Source organism: Lytechinus variegatus, chromosome 19 (genome assembly GCF_018143015.1).
Source record: "Lytechinus variegatus isolate NC3 chromosome 19, Lvar_3.0, whole genome shotgun sequence".
NCBI classification, from domain to species: domain Eukaryota; kingdom Metazoa; phylum Echinodermata; class Echinoidea; order Temnopleuroida; family Toxopneustidae; genus Lytechinus; species Lytechinus variegatus.
In genome coordinates, this window is record NC_054758.1 from 1,924,015 (window position 1) to 1,946,183 (window position 22,169).

The window sequence follows — 22,169 nt, forward strand, 5'->3', positions numbered from 1 at the left end:
AAGGAACCTGTTAAAGAAAGCATTTAGTGACCTCTTTAGGATGCATGTCCAATCGAATGAGAGTGCGAAGCGCAAGCTGAAAATTTGCAATATTCCAGCCTGAAAACTTAACTTGTATACTTTAAAAAGTGTATTTTATTTCGAAAAAACACGAAAAACGGCATATTTATTTTTGAAAAAGGAACTTTCCCATTTTGGAAAATATTAATTTCCCTATTTTTTATTTCATTTTTTGGGTGCAAGTGCCCCCTGCCTCCCTCCCGGCGGATCCAACTTTCGTCAATATTTTTTTCAGCCACATTTTCCTCGATCGGCAGCTTAAAGTTGATTTTTGTTTGTTTCTTTGAAAGGGTAGTCCTAACAGTCAATAATTAGCTTTATACTTATAAAATAAAGTAAATATGTAATAACATGATAAACCCTTTTTAAATAATGCGAGCGCGAGGTTTATATATATATATATATATATATATATATATATATATATATATATAGATAGATAGATAGATAGATAATAACTGCGAGCAAGATCGCAAACAGAAATTTTAAATATATAAGCTCTGACCTGATCTAAAGGGGACATTTAAAGAACTTTTTGCAGTTAGCCATGAAGACGATACGTGTTTCAACCAGTGGCGGCGGAATATATTTTCCTGGGGGGGGGCAAAGCCAAAAAGGGGCCAATAGGGGCACTTTGGTGCGAACGTAAATTTTCACCATGAGATTATCATCTGTGTAAAGAGGTTTGTGTTTTGTAGTAATTGAATTGAGCAAAAAATAAGTGATCACTGATTGATAAATTATATATTTACGTTTCATTTCTGCGAGCGTAGCAAGCAAGCGGTTTTGGGGGAAAGAAATCAAATCTGAAGATGTAAAATTTGCCTTTTTGGTCAATTACTGTTAAAAGGGCATCCTTGTGAGATGTTGCGAGCGAATCACGTGCTCAAATTTTTGGAAATTTGATGTAGGCCTAGAATATAGATATTATTTACCCAGGGAAGCCACTTCAGTTTTGAAAACTGTTCTCCCAGCTATTATTATTTTTACAAGAATGTCCAGTTTTCAGGTTGGAAAATCGGAAAATTTTGGCTCACGTTTCTCGCTCGCATCAAGTATTGTTTATTGAGGAACTCATTCTATTCCTGGTTACAAAAAAATATACAATGTCCAGTTTTCAGGTGGAATATCACAAATTTTAAGCTTGCGGTTCGCGCTCTCATTATTTAGTTCGTGAGATATATATTCTATTCATGAGTCACTAAATGCAGTCCTTAAAAGATTACAGGTCAGTATATAAACAAATTACAGCTCGCCCTCGAGTTAATTTTTTAGAAAGATACACATCTTTCTCACGATTAAAAAAACTGCTCAGAATGTTTAAGTTCACGTCTTGTTACATGAAATGTCTACTAGTTTGAGCTTGCGATTCGCGCTTTCAACATCTCACAAGGATCATTATTATAGTATTATTTTTTATTTTTATTACCAGCAGAAGCTGTTATTAAAAATGACATCCCCTCCAATACAAATCCTATTATCTAGAGGTTACTCGCACGCGACCAACACTTGATTCCCTGCATCTTTAAACCATTTACTTAGGCAGCAATTGCTCAGATAAAATCGAAATTAGCCTATGCTTGATCAGGGCGCCTATTCTTAATGAAATACATGCTTTTGGCCACAACACATGCATGTATCATCGATCGTCATTGCATAATATCGTGTAATCTTGTAATGACAACACCGTTTTTGTTACCAAAATGAATAATTTTTCATTTTCGGAAATACGAACCTTATTTAATTTTCGGATTAACGAACCTTATTTCGTTTTCGGATTAACGAACCTTATTTCGTTTTCGGATTAACGAACCTTATTTCGTTTTCGGATTGACGAACCTTCGGAATTACGAACCTCATTTTGTTTTCGGATTAACGAACCTTCGGAATTACGAACCTTATTTCGTTTTCGGATTAACGAACCTTCGGAATTACGAACCTTATTTCGTTTTCGGATTAACAAGCCTTCGGAATTACGAACCTTATTTCGTTTTCGGATTGACGAACCTTCGGAATTACGAACCTTCGGATTGACGAACCTTCGGAATTACGAACCTTCAGAAATACGAACCTTCGGAATTACGAACCTTCAGAAATACGAACCTTCGGAATAACCGAACCTTCGGAATTACGAAGCTTCGGAATTACGAATGTATGCGGTTAATTTTACACTCAAAAAATGAAGTGCTAATTCCGCTCTTAAAGAGCGTGTATAGTGACTGCACTTCGGAGTGCTGATTTGTCTAGTTCAAATTTGAACGAGAAAAATCAGCACTCCGAAGTGCAGTCACTATACACGCACTTGAAGAGCTGAATTAGCACTTCATTTTTTAGAGTGTAAATTTGGTCCTAGAATCTGTGCACTCTGAATACATTTGTGCATTATGGAATACACATAGACAATAGGAACTTGGCAAATCTAGCAATGTGACCACGCAGCGTGAGCGATTCTGATATGTAGACCGTGAAACTGACATTTTACAGAGCAATTAAATTTGTAAATGAAAAAAAAGCTCGATGTCCGGGCTAAAATATGTTTTGTATATTGAATTCGCAACTTGCTCCATATCAGCCTATTGAGCAAAATATGAATTTAATCGAACAGGCAATTCTGGCGCGAAGCGCAAGCAAAAATTTTATATAGTAACATGAAAGATTTTTTTTTGTGCAAGTCTTCCCCTCATATTATTTCATTCACTCGTTTTCCTCCTCTTATTTTCCTCTTTTTTTTCTTCTGTCTTTCTTTTTCATTTCTTTTTTTTTCTTTTCTTCTTTTTCCCGTTTTTGTTTTGTTGCCCTGCCAATTGATATTTCTCAGGGGGGGGCACCTGGGGGGAGGCACAACAAATCTCAGAGGGGCACGTGCCCCCAGTCCCCCCCCCCTTCCTCCGTAGCTACGCCACTGCCTCGATAGGGTTAAATGAAATCCTTGCAACGAAACTGATTCTAAATTTAGTTACCTGGAATTATCCCCCCCCCCCCCCCCCCAATAACAGGCGGAGGACGTAAAGGCCTGGTCACACCGTCTGAGCGTTGTTGGAGCGGTCGTGGAGCGGAGAGAGAAAAACATCACCGCTCGCTACCGTTCATCATCGTTTAGTTGGCCTCCGTTAATGCAACGCCGAATACGCTCGGCCACCGCTGATGGTTCCTCCTACCGTTCCAAAAGTTTTGAACTGCTCAAAATATTGCGAGCGGTGAGGAGCGGGCAATTTTTCCGCTCCAGCAAAGTTGACTACCGCTCTAACAACGCCCAGTCAAAGTTTGGCTCCGCAAGACGAAAGATCGTGAACGCTTGGGTCCGCTAGGCCAAGGCAGAAATCCTGAACGCTGGACAACCACTGCTCCGCCAGCATTGTCGGGCAGGTGATTAAATGGTTCACAAACTTTGGTGGAGCGTTGTAAGCGTTGTAAGCGTTTTCCGAGCGGACACGGGATTGCTGGAACGATGCATTCATCCATCCATTCATAATAGCAATGAAGGGATGTACTTTTGTCTACCAGAGTAATCGTGGCGAGTACGAAGAGTATATAGCTGCATAAATAGTACACTCTCTTTGTCATCATGATCATAGTGTTAAACCCGCCGAGCCGACGCACAGTGGGCCAAAATGAACCCAAAGTGCGCCAAAACCCTTTATTCACATATTTGTACGATTAAATTTGGTTGTCAGGGGTAATTTCACCCGTAGAATTCAATAAAAGTATTTTCAAATATTGATGACGTCGTTAAAATACTGTTTTCCGATTGGCTGTTAACATTTGAGAATAAATTACATGTTTCTAATTCTACAATAAATTTCAAATTTTCAGAAACTAGTTTTAGAGAAATTTCAGCAATATAAGGAAGCATATTAGCAAACAGGGCCCGTTTCTCAACACAGTCATAAGTCTAACTTCTTGACTAAATCGGAGATGGTGAGCTACTTGTCCGCTAACCGTTTCACGAAGCCCTCTTCACCAAGATCGGGTACAACAACCTTACTAAATATTTATGACACCTCCGAACGTGTCATAACTTCTTTCTTAATGACGTATGGCATCACATGGGTAGACTATGACATGCAAAAGTGCCGAGAAATTTTAAAATTATAATCTTACGTAATCAACCATAGAGGTTGAAATTAAATCCCAAAACAAGTGGGATAATGCATTCAATGATCATTGTAATACAAAGTAACTATGAAAACTGTTGGTACAACGCCACAAAACCATTCATTTTGAAATAGTAAAATAATTTAATCGATACAAATTCTACCACGTCATGCCATCCATAACTGGACTTGTATTTGTCGTTTTCAGACCCTATTGACATTTGGATAAATTCTAATCTCTAATTTATGCATAGAATTTGTCAAATCGTAAGATCGGTATCAAAGATTTATAAAAAAAATGTTAAACTATATTTCGATGATGTTTGGAATCGTAAAACATTGTATAATTATCATAATTTTACAAATAAAACCGTTATGGTTTACTTTGAAAGTAAACCATAACGAAATTCTTAAACTATTAAAATTGGATATCCGGGGGTACCCATTTCAACGTCCACATGTGATTTTTTTAGTCGTGAAATAAATTATTCATAATTCAATTTTTCAGCAATTGAATGCCCCAGTCTTCATGGTCTAAGTATGTATGATGCATAATTTACCTGTGCTATTATTTTTAAAAGATGTAATCCCCAATTCATCACAATATTTGCAATTTTGTCATAATTTTTCTTTTTGAAAATTATGCTATTTTGTGACTAAGGCTACGTCTCGTCTGCTCTCTTTACCGATAGTATCGATATCAAGGTATTTTAGTTAGGAAGCCTTTCGTGAAACAGGTTTAGTAAGATTGGAACTAACTCCGTGGTTTGTGGATAAAGATATGACTAACTTGTCCGGGTGTTGAGAAACGGGCCCCAGGCAAACAAAAAAAAGGTCTGTGCGCCCTACCATGAATCCGGAATTGTAAAATTCAAAGTGAAATTCTAAAAAAATGCAAAGGAGTATTTTCATTCCCTGGGTACAATGATTAACCACACCTACATGAATTAAAATGGATTGATACCAGAAGTGGACAGTGAAATCTTTAAAATAATTATTCCAATGATAAATAATAGAGGCCGGGTCCTCTGCAGGTTAATCGGTACAAGGCCCTATAAGGCCTTCTTATTCACAAAGAACGGCGTATACAAAGTTATTCCAAAAGAGAGTCTCTCTGCTATCTCACCAACCATTATGTCTTTGGTGAGAGGATCTTTTTAGCATACTTTAAACATTAGGGGAAAGAGGCTGTGCTTGTTGTACTCTTAAAAATTTGCTACTAATCACAATGTCACTTGTTACCATTAGTCTGTGGAATACATATAAAGTCAATAAGAGTCATAAACCAAACAATCCTTGAAATGATAATATGCACTTCCTTCTTGATTGATTTTAACAATAATTTATAGCAAATTTAGAATGAGCCAAGAGATAAACGAATTCATACGTGTATGTGAAGTTACAAACCCTTCATTTTTTTTTGGGGGGGGTGGGATAAATACTAATAATGATAATGCAACTTATACATGTATACTGTAGATCCCACGTATCTGTCCTTTACACATTTTCATATTTTGGCAGAAAACTGAGTGAGACCAATCACATCCCTAGTCATGTGTGTTATAGCGATATACAGTAGCCCCTACTTGGTTTATGAACAACAAAACAAATTAATAATCTTACCCGGGAATCTTACCTTAAGAATTAATCTTCTCAGAATGACAGCATATCAGATATGCAACACGGGATGGAACAGTTTGACATCAAAATGAAGTTGTTTTACATGTATTATTATATAGTTAGTGGAAGTGGAAATGAAAGCTTGTCTTTACGTATGTTTAACGAAAATATTTTAGGAAGATACCAGTCAAAAGAACCAGACACTTGAGCCAGACACCCCCCCCCCTCTCTCTCTCTCCACACCACGGTGAGCGACAGGGACGGAATCTGGATAATATTATAAAACAAGGAAAACATATTAGGTATCTAGTAATCGACATTGATGAGAATCTTTCGTGGAATTTTCATGTAAAGAACCCAAGTAAATCCTTAGCTTTTAAGTTATTTTCTTTGAAAAAGGTCAGTATTTTCACTAATACGAATGTTCTAAATAGTATTTATAATTGTACAATTCAACCCATACTGGATTACTCTTGTTCGGTATGGGGGAACTGTTCTGTCAGTAATAGGAAAATTTTGTTTAGATTACAAAAAAGAGCAGCAAGAATAGTTGAAAAGAATTTTGATTATACTCATAATGGTATTGACATTATTAAGAGATTGAAATGGCAGGTTTTAGAAAAAAGACGAAATTATTTCCTTGCATGTATTATGTATAACTGTGTCTATGGATATGCTCCGATACGTTTATGTAATTCTGTCGGTTTGTGTTTTCAACTTTCAGTTTGGTATTCATTACCCAGTGCACATGTATGATATCTTTTGTTATTTTTATATATCTATGTTTGTTAATACCTATGTTACTCAATTTTGTTTTACTATAATTTACTCTGCCTGAATTTGAATTGTTTAATGCACCTTTTCTGTACATTGTTAGATATTTACTATGTCTACAGGACCATGTTGAAAAACAGTGTATATATTATCTGAACATGCTTATCCTGTATAAAGATTTTTAAATAGATAAATAAAATAAAATAAAAAACTTATACGGTACCGAAGGGAGCGGCAACGTTCAGCATGCGCTTAATCGGACACTAACTTGGAACGATTTTGTGATAAATACGGCGAACATGTGGTTGAAAAATTGATTATATCTCAAAAAAATGCACGTATACGCAGCTAGATTTGGTATCATTGTAAAGCATGAAATATAACAAAGACCGTCATGGTATTTACAGCGCAGCAGTCTGCAGAAATTTGTAAAAGAAATGCTCATGAAAAAAAATCCTAAAACCCCCCATTGTCAAATGGTTTCGTCCAGAATTACCTCTGAAGGGATTATTATTTTATCTTGAAAGTTTTTGATCACTTAAAACAATCATTCATCAAAGAGTACCGTGAATTAGAAATAAATTCAGCAATAATTTTTGCTAAAACAGTGGAATATCTAAAACGTGTCATTTTTACATGCGGTAGCCGTAAAGGGTCATTTTCCGGTAATATTGAATAAAATAGGCAACTAATAATCAATTTCATGGAGAAATATTGTATGGAGACATCCAAGAGGTTCTTATCTTTGCTTAGAATATGAAAAAAATAAAATTTGTTTCATGACCAAAAAACAGTTTTGGCGCACTTTTGCTCTCTCCTGGCCCACTGTGACTGTGCGACGCCCGCATGCACAGAACTCAGCTCTATCAACGCTCGAGTCACCGCTAAACCAACGCTTGCGACCGCTCGCCACCGTTAAACCAACGCTAAAGCTACGCTAGCTTCAACGGTGCGCCGCTAAGGCAGCGCCCATGTTTTCGATTTTTTCCTCAATTTTGTGAGCGGTGGCAGGCATTGTTGAAATTCGACCCTCTCTCCCTACCGCTCCACGACCGCTCCAACAACGCTCGGGTGGTGTGACCAAACCTTAAAGTGATCATTTCACTTTGTTTTGATTTGAAAAATTTTCAAAAAAAACATTAGGCTTATAGTGTAAAAATATATCATCCCAGAAGTTTCAAAGTATTATATCTACAGGATCAATTTTAAAACCTTGGAGATGTAAACCAAAGTTTGGAGTTGGTTTCAATGACTATGTGTACAGTATAGAGCGAATCTGTGCAACACAACACATTAACTCTAGAACACAGCATGACCTATATACAGTGTGGACAAGGTATACACTGAATGTACAGTGCAGCTAATAATATCGTGTATATAGGAGATACACACAGCAGAAGGCAGTCAACATAGCCAACGGACTTTTTGAATTGGAGAAAACTGGTCATAAGCTGGAACCCATCTACTAGACGGTTTCAAAATCAAGTAAATAAATTGCTACTTGTATCTAAATTAAAGTTTTTCATCCTATATTGTGGTCTGTTTCAGGGTTTTTGAGGACAAATACAGGCACTCATACACATGTTTCGTCTCAGTTTGAGAATTTTTTAAATCAGCTGCTCACAAAGTTAAATGATCCCTTTAAAGTGCACGTACACACGAAGAAAATTCACGAAAGTGATAATTATAGACAAATTATATATGGATCAAATGATATTTTCTTTTTATACACAAATATATATCACTAAAAAGTCTTATAGATGTCGAGGAAATGCAAGAAATGAAATTATTAGACACCCTTCTCCATAGGCGGCGGAAGTGGGGGGGGGACGTGTCCCCCCTAAATTTGAGGAGGGGGGGACGGTCCCCCCCTTAAATTTGTTGTTGATGACCTTTTTTTATTTTTTTGATTTTTTTTTGCTTGTCAATTTATTTTTCTACGCGTCTCCCCTAAAATTTTTAGGTTGAGAACCCTTTTTTTTTTGCTTGTCAATTTTTTTTCTTGGGTTGTCCCCTCCTAAAATTGTTTGCTTCCGCCGCCAATGCCCTTCTCAGCCCCCCAGACCAATCACGCAGCCGAAAACAGTCGAGAATAATGACGTCACACAATTGACGAGCTCATCATCTATATGTGCATCATGCACTGAATCACCTTAAATACTGACCCGTTCAATATTTTCCGAATTTGCCGTTTTCTTCATGTAATGTAATATTACATTTCTGTTTTCGACAACTTCAGACCAAAAGTGAATCAGAACTGTGTACCTTTCCCCGTTTTATTGAATTGTGAAATGTAAAGACCAAGAGAAAAAAGAGCTGGTAGGAACGGGGAAGGAATACAATAAAAACAAAATCCCGAACGGAACCCCCCCCCAAAAAAAAAAAAATCAGAAGTTCGAACCAGGATCCCTGCACTCATAAAAAAGAACGTGCTTGCAGATTTGTCCACAGACAATGTGTCTTCTCCTTCCGGGTTCATTGTATAATATCAAACAAAGTGCGTTCGCTGCTATTGCCTCGCAATGCTTCAGCAATCCAACTGCAATTAATTCCAATCATTTCACGATGGATATCGCCCTGCTTTTTGTGGTTCCTGAACTTGCTACGTTATTAATCTTAATAATATTTGTTCAGTCGTGAAGAATGTCTATGTTTTATATTAATAATAATATCAATGTGGTGCAAGCGTGATTTCTAAGTGAAAATATGCTTTGTCTATTCACGTATATTTCTTGAAGACAATTTTTCTAAGCTAAATATCGGTTACCAAAATATGTGAAATGTGCATTTCATTTTACTGTTAAGAAAATTCAAACTTTTATATATGTAATAAGACCAATCTTGAGAGGAATAAACAATACTAAGAACAAAAAAACGCTGATTAGGAAGATCGTCTTCAATGGGCTGCTGTCAGCTCAGCTGCTCACTGCTCTTAGTGTGACGTCACTCAGCTGAAGCTCGCCAGAGGACGGACGAAGGCAGAAATACGCATTGAAATAAGTCATTTTTGAGAGCTGATTTCTGCAAACTCTAATCATTATTTAAAAAAAGTAAAGTTATATATCTGATTAATAATACATCCCCTTAACAATGATGACCACAAAAAGTCATTGTAAAATATTTTTGATTCTTCGGGTGTGTACTTTAATAAGATGAGCAGGAGCAGACAAGGAATGATTCACTTCCACTCCGATCCCTGCACCCTTTCACCCCGGAAGCGCGCTTCCCGTGCTCACTCCCGCCCCTAAACTGAAATCCCAGCTATGTCACTAATTCTAGACTTCGCCGCTGCAACGAGTCGCCTTAAACCACTCGGCAAAAAAAAAATCGCCTCGTGGGCCTTCGGTCAAGTGGTCAGACCCCGTATTTACTGGTAAACTCTTTTTTCATTTTTTTTAGATTTCATGGGAATCACGCAAGAAGAGTCCCATTGTAATTGGATCTAAGATACACGTGGAAGATAGGTCAGGCAAACTACCAATGTACGATGCCAAGGATGAGGTGGTCGAGCAGACTATCTTATCGAGGTGATTTTTTTTTTTACGTTTCACGAGTAAGCATATCAGCCTAAATTGACCAAATATGCACGCTAATCCATCCATTGTGTAATTTATTTTTAAAAGAATTTAAAGTGAATGAAAAATTATTTTTATAATGTTAAACACTCAGTAATATGTTTTGTTTTGATAAATGCTCAGAGTAACGATCAAACAACAAGAAGAAAATATTCTTCTTAACAGATTAAATAGTTTGTGATTGCTGATATTACAAGATTATCAGTTCGTTGATTTTTCCATTGTTTTTTTTTTGCTTTTCCTCCATTTTTAATAAACAATTTCCGAAACAGAATAAAATGTCAATTGATCATAAACCATCATTGTCAATGTTATGTCTCCATACCATGTAAAATTATTGGCTATTATCAAATTAACTTTTTATTCATTTTCAGAATGAAATCTCCTGAAGAGGTCCATTATTATCAAGGTAAGATGCATGGAAATGGTGACTTAGTAGTAAAGGGCTCCCACCTCATTAGTAGGGAAGCCTTGGGGTCGATCCAAGACTTTAAGAAATGATATAAGGACGCAAGTCTGATGCCTTACCAATTGAGCTACACACATTCCATAGACTTTACACGTTAGCAAAAAGAGGATCTCAAATCCAATTTTGCAAGTAGAATACGGGCATGATTCCGGCATCTGATCGGAAAATACAGACTAATTTGCAATAGCGTACAATCTCAGCTACAACATACTCCAAGCTCAGAGAAAACCAACAAATAGAAATGGAGATCTGGCTCGCGAAATAGAGGAATGTAAAATCTAGTTTTGAGAAAAAGTCGTTTCCCATAGAGATTGCACACAAAATGAGCAAATATGACATGCCTCTATAACTTACCCTTTTTCACGATGATCCATTCTTTAAAAGTGAATAAAGCAATCAAAATAGAAAGAGTATGTCCTCAGCTACAACATATTGCAAAACTGAGCGAAAATTGACCAATATTTACAAGGTTAGTGTCAAATTTGCATAATTATTATGACGTCATAAGTAGCAAAATGAGTTCCGACGCCATTTTGATGACGTCATGATAAAATTTCGGGTCAAATGTGACATGAAATCATATCTCCCATCCATACTCTATTCGAATATGAAGAAAAAATGGGGGTCAACCGACTACCTGAAGAGTTATAATGAATTTTGTAAAGGCATGTTTTTGCACATATATTGCATATGGTTAGTGCGCGCGTGCTGTAAAGTTTGATGGAGGTTAATTCCGTTATCACTTGTTGTATAAGGTTAATCAAGGTATCAAATTGTTCAGAATTATATTACGGATGCATTGATTTGTGAAACATGACGATCCTATGTTGGATAGTGCCGTTATGCGCAAGAACGCACGCGTTACCGTGCATGCGCGCAAATTTTTGAAATTCTTAAAATGACCTGATTCGTACTCTACTTTGGTCAAAAAGTGATTTTGAGCATTTACAAATTTTGACGCGCGCATACGCGCACGTTGTGACCTTTACATGACCTTTGATGACATGGACAATTGACCCTTGACGTGAAGTTGACGTAATGTAAATATTGTTAATTTTTGATAATTTATAATGAAGATATGATTGATAATGTGATTTTACAAAATGGCGTCTAGATGACGTCATGATGACTTTTTGACCTTGAACTTGTTTTATACACATTACATGATAAGTCCCATATCTGATGATATTTTGAAGATAATTAATGATGTAGATTTGGAGATTGTGTGCTAACAAGAAAGGGGGAAAATAAAAATAAATAATAAATATATAAAGAAATAAAGAAATAAAGAAGAAAATTCGTACGAAATTAAAAGTTGATCTGTCGATTGACAGATCACCTAGTAATAGCTGGATTTATATAGCGCTTTTTTCTTCAGGATACAAAGCGTTTGTTATGATTACCCGGCTTTAACTCGAGCTAAAGGTAATTGTAGTGTGTCACTCGCTGAAGGTTCATTGTGCATGATCGTTTTATTTCCTCTTCATCAACACACATGCACAGGAAGCGCAAAGACAGAACGTCACGAGGAAACCAGAAAAACAGAGTCTACTGAAGCAATGTCAGAGGACTTCACTACGCCCCAAGATGATCCAAAACTTGAACAGGAGCAGAGTGCAGGGCAGCATGAATCTCAAACCAAAACTACTGATAGAGAGGACTATGCAGATGATGGAGAGGAAGACTTGATTCAACTTGAGAAGCATGGTATTACGGTCAGGATTTCCAAATATGAAATTTACAGCGCAAAGGACATCACTGTGGAAGTGATTGAAGACGTCCCACCTGAGCTGGAGCTGAAGGAGACAGAAGCCATCATATCGGTTGGATTGAAGATGTCGCCTTCTGATGCAATCTTTGACAGGCCTGTGAGAGTAACAATGCCCCATTGTGGTGTGTTCACAAAACCAAAGGAAGCAGAAGTCTACATCTATTATCGACAAAGTGGTAAGGTTTCCGGTTTTCTAAGTCACTCAGTCTCCCATCTAAGTTTTTAATTGTTGATTTAAGTCTCATGTGGTGGTTGACTAAATGAAATAATTGAAATGCTGCAATAATAATTAATATATGTCTATTGAGTTAACATGGACAAAAATAGAAACCTATTTTGGGGAAGAGCTGGAAAATTACATTTACATGTCTAAAAGGTCAAAACTCATTCTACATTGAAATCATTCCTAATCTTTTGGGATTGGTGGATATTTTAAGACTATTCTAGACATTGTGATGGATACCACACGGCATAGTTGCCAACTCTACCGCTTTTGGCAGTATAGTCTAACGCGTTTTACACATTTTGACCGCTTACCGATTTTACTTGTAATTTCCTAGAACTACCGCTTTTTCAAAGAAGATTTTTACAAGAATCTATCCAATATTACCAAAATGGCCATTTTGATGTTACAAAATCTATCTTATCATGCCGTCAATACCTGTAAAATGCAAATTCTATTGTACATAAAACCTATTTTTTTCTCGGTCGGTCGCACGTTGCTCTCTTGCACGGACCCACTGCATGCACTGCATTACCGAAGCAGAGTTAGATGTGCATGCAATGTTCGAAATGCAGCCATCTCTAAAAATGATATCAAAATTAAAATGTAAAAATAAGATTTTAAATTTGAAAAAGAAAACCAATACATATAAAAAGAAAAATATATATAGAGAGGGGGTTTCTTTCTAACATTATTGGCTATTAGAGCAGCATTAAACTTTCTCTCTCTTGGTTACGCTTCCTTGAAAACAGGGATGAATAATTATAGTATTTAGTGTTATGTCACGCAACCCTTGATTACAATAAAAAAACAATGGTGCAGATCTTTTTAGGCAAATGCTGATGTAACTGTCGAAAAAAAATCGCTTGAGTTAGCACCGCTTACTTAAGTGTAAAAATTGATTTGCGTAGAACTTGTAAATAGTTATTTGGTTGAAAGTAAAGGTTTATCATTGAAGAACACATGTACTTTTGCTCGGGAGATAGATTTGAAGATATCTTTTATATTTTTAACTTGTTTCCTTGCCCCCAAAACACTTCATAAAGGGCTTTTGCCGAAATGGTGGGTGCTGTCGCGTTAGGGGGTGTTGACACTAACGCGAAGATTCGTCCAAAGCCCCCGGTTTGGCCGAAAGGGTATGTTGGGAGCGTTAGGGCGCGTCAGTGTCGACAACGCCCCCAAATGGCACAACCGGGGGGGGGGGCTTTTCCCGAACCTTCGCGTTCAGTACACTCAGCGGCTAATTGTGAAGGCGTACGGCCGGACGGCTAGCCAGGGCGGCAGGGCGATGGCACGATCCGCTCATCGCTGCAGAAGCATATCTGAACAGTGGCGACAGAAATGATCCGAGTTTAAAGAAGCTTAACTTACCTAGAATCAAAATGAATCGTTGAAATGTCTTAAGAATATTTTCAAGCAAGTACTTGCATCACTCTTTCTTGAAAAATGCATGATTCTGCGGAAAAGGAACTCAATTTCGTCGTATCACCGTTTCGACATTATCGTCACCAGAGACAATGTAGCGCGGCGTGCGTTCGGGCATTGCGCAATACCAGGGGATATATACTTAGAGAAGAAAAGACAGCGATATGGCTGCACGAATAGCTCAATTGGTTGAGAGCGGCGCCTCGAAACCGGTGATTGCAGGTTCGAACCCTCTCACTTCGATCGATGATTTTGTTTTTTTTATTTGTATTTATTATTATAATTCATTATTATTATTATTATTGTAATTTTTTGATATTATGTTGATGATGAAGATTATGATGATGATAATCATCTGTGATATTTTATTATTATAATGATCATTATTATCATCGTTCTTATCTTTATTATTATTATTGTTGTTATTATCACTATCAGTATTATTACTATTATTATTATTACTATTAATATTATTATTATCATTATCATTCTTATCATTATTGTTATTATTATTATCATCATCATCATTTAGTATCATTTTTATCATTATCATTATATAGTATATTAGTATTTGGATTATAATTTGGCTAATCTTGTGTGTCCTTCCGTTTGTTTGAAGCAGCTTTTCTCCGTGGTTTTCCACTCAATAGAGCTGGAATTTTTTCTAAACATGGTTAAATTGTTCACAGATTGTCATAAGGGGGGTTGTTTGTGGTATTTTGGTCGCATTATTTAAAGTTTTTTTTACAATTCGTAACTTTTTGGCATTCCTTTTCGCAGCCCTGAGTATAGCTTCGAAGTTCCCAGTCCCTTTTACCTCTCTCGGGTCAGCGAAATACAAGTGGTAACACTACACAAATGAGCTTATATTGTGTGCAGATATTTTAGCTCCTTCACATCTAAAACCTTTTCTCTCTCTCTCTATCTCGCTCTTTTGTATTCTTTAATTTCTCTCTCTCTTCATCTCTCTCTGATTTTCCCACTGTCTCTCACATTCATTTTCCCAACTGTCTCTCTCATTTTCCCCACTCTCTGTCTCTCTCATTCATTTTTCCCACTGTCTGTCTATCTCTCTCTCATTCATTTCCCCGTGTGGGTCTCTTTCATTTTCCCTCTGTCTCTCTGTCATTTATTTTCCCCTCTGTATCTCATTTTCCCATTCTCTGTCTCATTTTCCTCACTGTCTGTCTGACTCATTTTTCCACCACTGTTTCTGTCTCACTCATTTTATCACCCCCCCCCCCTTTCTCTCACTCTCACTTCTTTTCGACATCCTGCCATACTTATATATGATTGAGCAACCTTTAATTTAAAAAGTACAAACAACCGCAGTCTAATGTACATTGTAAGCATTGTGCAATGTACTTATATATTTATTTTTGACCCAATACATGTAATCATAACATTTCTATATCACAATAATTGCCACTTGACTGCTTACTGAATACACCGTGTTCTAATACATTTTTCCATTTTATAGTTAGGTTTGGATTTCACTTTGTAATGATTATTGAAGTTCTTCCTCCAGTTCAACTCAAGATGCTTAACTTAATTGAACCTCCTATCTATATTGAAAGAGAAGTCTGCTATGAAATGGTTGTCTAAATATATTTCATCAATAAACTGCTTGGCTTTCAGTGTGAATAGGCAGTCTAGCTGTACATACAAGAATGTCACCCCCTCTCCCCCATACACTTTGATAAAGAAAAATGACTCCTACCCCCTGTGATGCCACGGGTAATTGCTGCTAGTTATAATTATTGAAATTAAAATAATTCCTTCGTTGTATTCTTTTCTTCTTCTTCTTCTTCCTCTTCTTATTCCTCCTCTTCTTATTATTATTATTATTATCATTATTATTATTATTATTATTATCATCATTATTATCATTAAACATTTTTATCATTATTATTATAATTATCATTATAATTATTATCATTTTTATTTTTATTGTTATGATCCATAGGAGAAGGAGCATGCTATTGCTTAGATTATTATTATTATTGTAATTAAAATAATTCCTTCGTTTTTTATTTTCTTCTTCTTCTTCCTCCTCCTCCTCTTTCTTCTTTCTCGAACTTTTTCATCTTTTTCTTCTTATTCTTCTTCTTCTTCCTCTTATTATTTTTCATATTCTTCCGCTTCTAATTTTTCCTCCTCCTCCTCCTCCTCTTCTTCTTCTGCTTCTTCCTCTGCATCCCTCTTCCTCTCCTTCATATTATTATTAGTATCATTTTTATTATTATTATTATTGTTATTATCATTATCATTATTATAATTATCCTCATTATTATTATTATCATTAAGTATTATTTTCATCATTTTTATCATAATTATCATTATCATTATTATTTTTTTATTATTATAATTATGATCCATAGGAGTAGTAGCATGCCATTATTTGGATTAATTATTATTATTGTAATTAAAATAATTCCTTCGGTTTTTCTTCTTCTTCTTTTTATTTTTCTTCTTCCTCTGCATCCCTCTTCCTCTCCTTCATATTATTATAATTACTATCATAATTATTACTAAATTTGTATTTTTTTATAATTATCGTTGTCTGTGATATTTTTTTTTTGTTATTGTTGTTCTTCATCATTATCGTTTACTCCTTCTTTTTCTTCTACAGCATTTTCTTCTTCTACTACTACTACAACTACTACTTCTTCTTCTTTTTCTTCTTCCCTCTTCGTCTCCTTCATATTATAATTTTTTTTACTATCATTATTAATCATTGTTGTTGGTGATATTATTTTTCTTGTTATTTTTGTTGTTCTTCATCATTATTATCTTATTCTCCTTCTCCTCCTCCTTCTTCTTCTTCTTCTTTTCTTCTTTAATATTGTTAATGTAATTATTATTATAATTATTATTAATATTACCATTATTATTATTATTATTATCATTATTATTGTAATAATCATTATTATCATTGTTAGTATTATTATTATTATTTAAAACAAAATAAAACGCACCCTTTCGGCACTTCCGGGGGGGGGGGCTTTGGACGAATGGATGCGTTCCAGTGAACGCGACGTGACGTAACGCTCCAAGAGCACCCTTTCGGCCAGGCCGGAGGGGGAGGGGGCTTTGGACGAATCTTCGCCTTAATGTCAACACACCCTAACGCGACATCACCCACCATTTCGGCATAAGCCTCATAAAGTACCATTTTTCCACCCCCTCCACACACTGAGGCCATCGTGATGGTATCTGCTTTACACGGAGCTATGATTCAAATGAAATGGCTTCGGCTTGATTTTCGTTTTGTTAATCATTGTGAAGTTTCGGAAAAGTGTAGACAAACAAGTATTACATGAAATATAAAATGTGAACATATTTTAAATGATAAAACCTGAGTGAAAGAATGCTTGAGATGTCGGGAAAAAATTGTTTACACTCAGTTATGTCCTCAGATCCAGCTGGTAAAAAAAGGAAAAGCTTGTGCTTACCTGGGTTAAAATGTTAAATTCTGTGGCAAAGTTGTTACAAAATGTTTTAATGTATGTTTTATTTCGATTGGCTAAACATATAGAAGAAATCTATGAGAAATATTCAAAACGGTCAGCTTGTTTTTGCGTTTTTACCTCCACAAATCGTGAAAATGAGCATTTCTGTGCAAACCTATTTCTGCTTTACAAATTTGTACTGTGCTCACTCAAGTGTAAAATTCTGTAATTGTTTTAACTTTATTTGATAGATCATACCCCAAAACGAAGAAAATACGTGACAAATATTCTTCATTCCCAGGACTTTTTCAATGTGTAAACTTTTTTTATATACGCACTCTAGTACGGGATGGGGGTAGGGGATAACAATTACTTTGTCTCGTTGGGCAATCATGTATGGAGGAGTTTTTACAGAACAAAAGGGACAAAACATTGTGGGGAGATCATATTTACTTAGTTTATACATAAATTGCGCGAGTTGGAAAAGATATAAATCATTCACTTTCAGAATATTATTTTTTAAAAATAAGATATCTGTGTGTGATCTGAATTTGAAATTTATTCTAAGGGCCTTCTTCTGCAGGAACAATATAATTGTGTTTGGATTGCACAACCCCATGCCAAAATACCATAACTAATATTAGGGTATGATATAATAATAATAATAATAGAGGAAGGCGGGGTAAGTTGAGCATAAGGGCAAGTAGTGCCACCACCCCCATGCCAATAATGAATGAGTCAGACATTGTGGGGGTGTAATGTATTGATGACCCATGACATAACCCTCATCCCAACCACATTGTTTTCAACTTTGAAACAAAATATAACTTTTTAGAGGGAAAATACAAATTTCAGCAAAGAAGTAAAAAAAAGGGTGGGAAATAGATAAGTGCTTTGTGAGATTATCCAGACCAGTATTAAGATGAATGCCATAATTATGCTAATATGATAAAATATGTTCACAAATGAAATTTTAAAAAGGTAAAATTAATTTTGCGTGTTCGTATCCTATAAAAAGGGACAACACATTGCGTGCTATAAAATACTTTGGTAGGACGCCTATTACTCTATGCAACTGTTATTACTTCCACCAATAGATTCTTCAAGCTTTACTGCTATACCATCGACCAGTACTAGTAACCCAAGGTGTGTCATGAGGGAACGTGATCTCGATATCTACTTAGACCACTTCTCAGAATTTTGGATTGTGGCTGCCATTAAATGGGTATTCATTGGAAAACGTGTTATTTGTACACCACATATACCTGCGTTAACTCTGAAGAATGAAGAACACGTGGTTCTTGTCGAAGTACGACATGAAAACATTGAAGGAGAGGTGTGTACCCTTTTCGTTTATTTCTCCTTTTATTTGTTTATTTATTTTTTTTTACCCGTGTTCTCAATACTTTTCCCCCACCAATTGATTATTTTCATTTTATCTTGCAATGTTTTCATGTTCTTCACGTAATGCTTTCCCGGAAGACATTACTTTAATCGTATTTAGTACATTTTTGGGCACGAGTACTATAAATAAAGCCGATTCTGTATTAATCATATAATGTGAACAATCATTTTCTGTTCTCAAATTGAATGTTTCAAGAGCCTGGAAGGTTACATTTCCCCAATGAAAGGAGAACAATTCTTATTAAGATGGCGTTCAGGTGGATTGAAGATTGCTTGTCTAGAAAGCACTGAGAAAGATCATGCCAAGGTAATATTCACTTTTGATATTATTAAATTCAAGAAAACAACGCTAAAACAAAATAAAGAAATTTAGCGACCAGGCGATTCCTATCCTTATTAGTCGACATTGCACGAATTGATAAATAATTTTAAAAATACGTTTCTTTCAAATAAGAATATCCTTTCCGTCATAAACGATTTATTTAGGTTCAAATCCAAACTTGGGGTTATATATATATCAATTTCAAGCACTAAAATTTTGGGATTCCTCACCAGTTAAGGATTCATATTATGATTGTGTACTTTTTATTACATTTCTTTTTCTTGGTGTGTATATCATATTTCTTATAAAAGAGTCATTTTTAACACGATTAGCAAAGCGCTGTGGGGAGATTTCTCCCTGAATTCCAAATCTGACTGATTGTCTCGATTAATTAATGCAATTAATTGTATTTTCCTTTATTATTCTATCAGATTCTAGAGGAGAGAGAGTTACGTTATTTGACAAAGCAGAAAGTTATGTTCAAAGTGGATACACGGAACATCACAGGAAGTAGTGTCATATTACAATTCATCTTGAAGCAACGTACAACAAAGGAAATTCTTGTTAAAATGCTTCTTAGAGGTGATAAACATTGGCGATAAAACTTGTTTTTCAACTATTTAGCGCGCAATCTTTCTCTCATTCTTCTCCACACCAAGGCCTGTCTATATCCACTCTTTCTGTGTTAGTTATGATATTATGCATTGCATATAATATTTACCATTCATATCTCTTCAGTTACTGACATATTATGACATTGACCTTTCGTCTAAATCATATATTAAAACTATAAGTTTAGGGGCTTGCCTTTTATATCATGTTTTATCGGCAAGCTTCACTCTTGAATACCAAAATCATCCGAGGTAAATCCTATTTTTGAATTGTGTACCTTAATTGTTAACTATAGTTATAATATCATGCATGGTATTGTTTCCTTTTTTACCTACGTTATTCATGTCTATTTTGTACAACTGTGAAAGGAAAATCAATCGAATCAAATCAATTTAGTTTTTCTTGGAAATAAAAAAAAGTTTATTTGTGCAGGCTAAGTACGAGAAACATTTATGCTAATATGTGACCAATAAGATATATACGCAAGTGCACTAATTAACATGATTAAAGGAATTGATACGTCATTCTTTGAATCAGACACAGCAACCGGGATATCAGAGGGAGGAGCTAGCTTACCATCAACGATACCGATTGCAACACTATCGGCTGATATTCATCCTGCAGATTACGGTGATTCTGGTTCTACTTCTGAAACAAGGTGAAAATCGGGCAGTATATTGTATTGACAAAATAAAACTAAACCAAATTATCATTTCCAGCAAAAAAAGTACCTTACTTTACGGGTATGCTGACATTCTGATAAATTATACTGGAATAAAATATTTACATGTGCAGATGCAGCCAAGACAGATTTGACGGACTTTTTCTTCTCTTTGCATGAATTTAGCCATTATTTTTTTCAGAAGATCCCCGCTAACCCACCTCCGCCCCTTTCATCCGTTCTGTTTTCGCAAATGCATACGTTTGCGTCCGTAGGACAGCTATAGTGGGACCGGCACGTTACGGGGGTTGGGGGGGGGGGGAGCATTGTCTAGAGATGGAGTGCTAGATTTCTAGCATTTGCATATTTGAATTGTTTAGAAAAAACGGCTAGATAAGATTTCCCACATAAGATGATACTGGAATGTATTTTTGATCCTTTATCAAAGCTTAATAAACACACGGAACAGAATATATACACCAGCCAGCAAAATATCTAGGTAAAATGACTACCAATTTATATCATTTTAATTCTTAATTATCTTTATTTACATATCAATATGTGGCCGTGCTATTATATCTGTATATATACATATTTGTATTTTTGTACAATTTTTTTTAATAAGACAAATAATCAGAGGATAATGGTCATTGTAGTCATAATTACCATCGTTGAACATCATCGCCATCAATTATCATCTTCATATTTTTCAAAGGTTCATTTTATGTTTTCTGTAGATCACTAGTGGAAGAGTCTGAGGATTTCGACGACATTCTGAGGAAAATTGCTAAGCAGGTTAGCAAAAGACAGGATATTGATGATCTTGGCTGTAAACTGGGATTTCTTCCGTCAGAAATAGAATCATACTTTGAGAATAACAGGAATGCATCTTATATGGGCACGCTACAGATGCTTCGGGATTGGAGGAAAAGAACAATAGAAGCAGAAGAACAAACACTGATGAGACAAGCTCTTGTTAGCATCAAGTACATTCGTTTGGCTAACAAGCTCTTGCCTGACAAATAAAATCAATCAATCAGATGAGGGAGATATACATAATTCTATTTTCATCATGATTATAATGTATTATGGAAAAAATATATATATTTTGTAACTCATGCAAGAAATATATTACTTGTCAATAAGAACAACTGCAATTTATATAGTATTTTATAACGGAATTTTTTTGTGTAAATAACAAACGAGATAATGTTGAAATATTATGCCATGTTTTTATTCTTTTTTAAACGCTTAATGTATCATAGATGAAGAAGATATACATAATTCTATTTTCATCATGATTATAATTTATTATAAAAATACATATATTTTGTAACTCATGCAAGAAATATATTACTTGTCAATAAGAACAACTGCAATTTATTTTCAGAAATGTAACTGGGCGCTGTGGCGTGCGCCTGTAATCCAAGCTGTGGGAAAGTTACAAATTGATGTAGAGGTTCGAGGTTCGAGCCCTGGTCACTCTTTCGGATGGTGACGTTAAAGTCGGTCCCAGACGTAAATAATCATTTCTGATTGACACACGTCTGACAAAATTCAAACACACACACATCAGAAATGTAAGAAAAGAACTTTCTGCTAATTAAGCAAGTGGTTAATATTTATCAACATTTTTTTTTTCGCGATGTATTATACCATGTGAGATTACCTGACGTGAATGAGAACGAATGAGTATACTAATAACAG

At 35.5% G+C, this 22,169-nt stretch overlaps 1 protein-coding gene across 1 annotated transcript in view; it reads left to right on the forward strand.

The window, feature by feature from the left end:
• Window positions 1-21,488, forward strand: part of LOC121406211 — a 34,975-nt gene extending 13,487 nt beyond the window's left edge. The window contains exons 2-9 of the mRNA XM_041597234.1: window positions 9,948-10,075; window positions 10,498-10,532; window positions 12,096-12,539; window positions 18,561-18,799; window positions 19,064-19,174; window positions 19,621-19,771; window positions 20,339-20,459; window positions 21,200-21,488. Coding sequence (XP_041453168.1) covers window positions 9,948-10,075; window positions 10,498-10,532; window positions 12,096-12,539; window positions 18,561-18,799; window positions 19,064-19,174; window positions 19,621-19,771; window positions 20,339-20,459; window positions 21,200-21,488 — 1,518 coding nt within the window. The remainder of the gene's footprint in view (window positions 1-9,947; window positions 10,076-10,497; window positions 10,533-12,095; window positions 12,540-18,560; window positions 18,800-19,063; window positions 19,175-19,620; window positions 19,772-20,338; window positions 20,460-21,199) is intronic.
• Window positions 21,489-22,169: the final 681 nt, after the last annotated feature.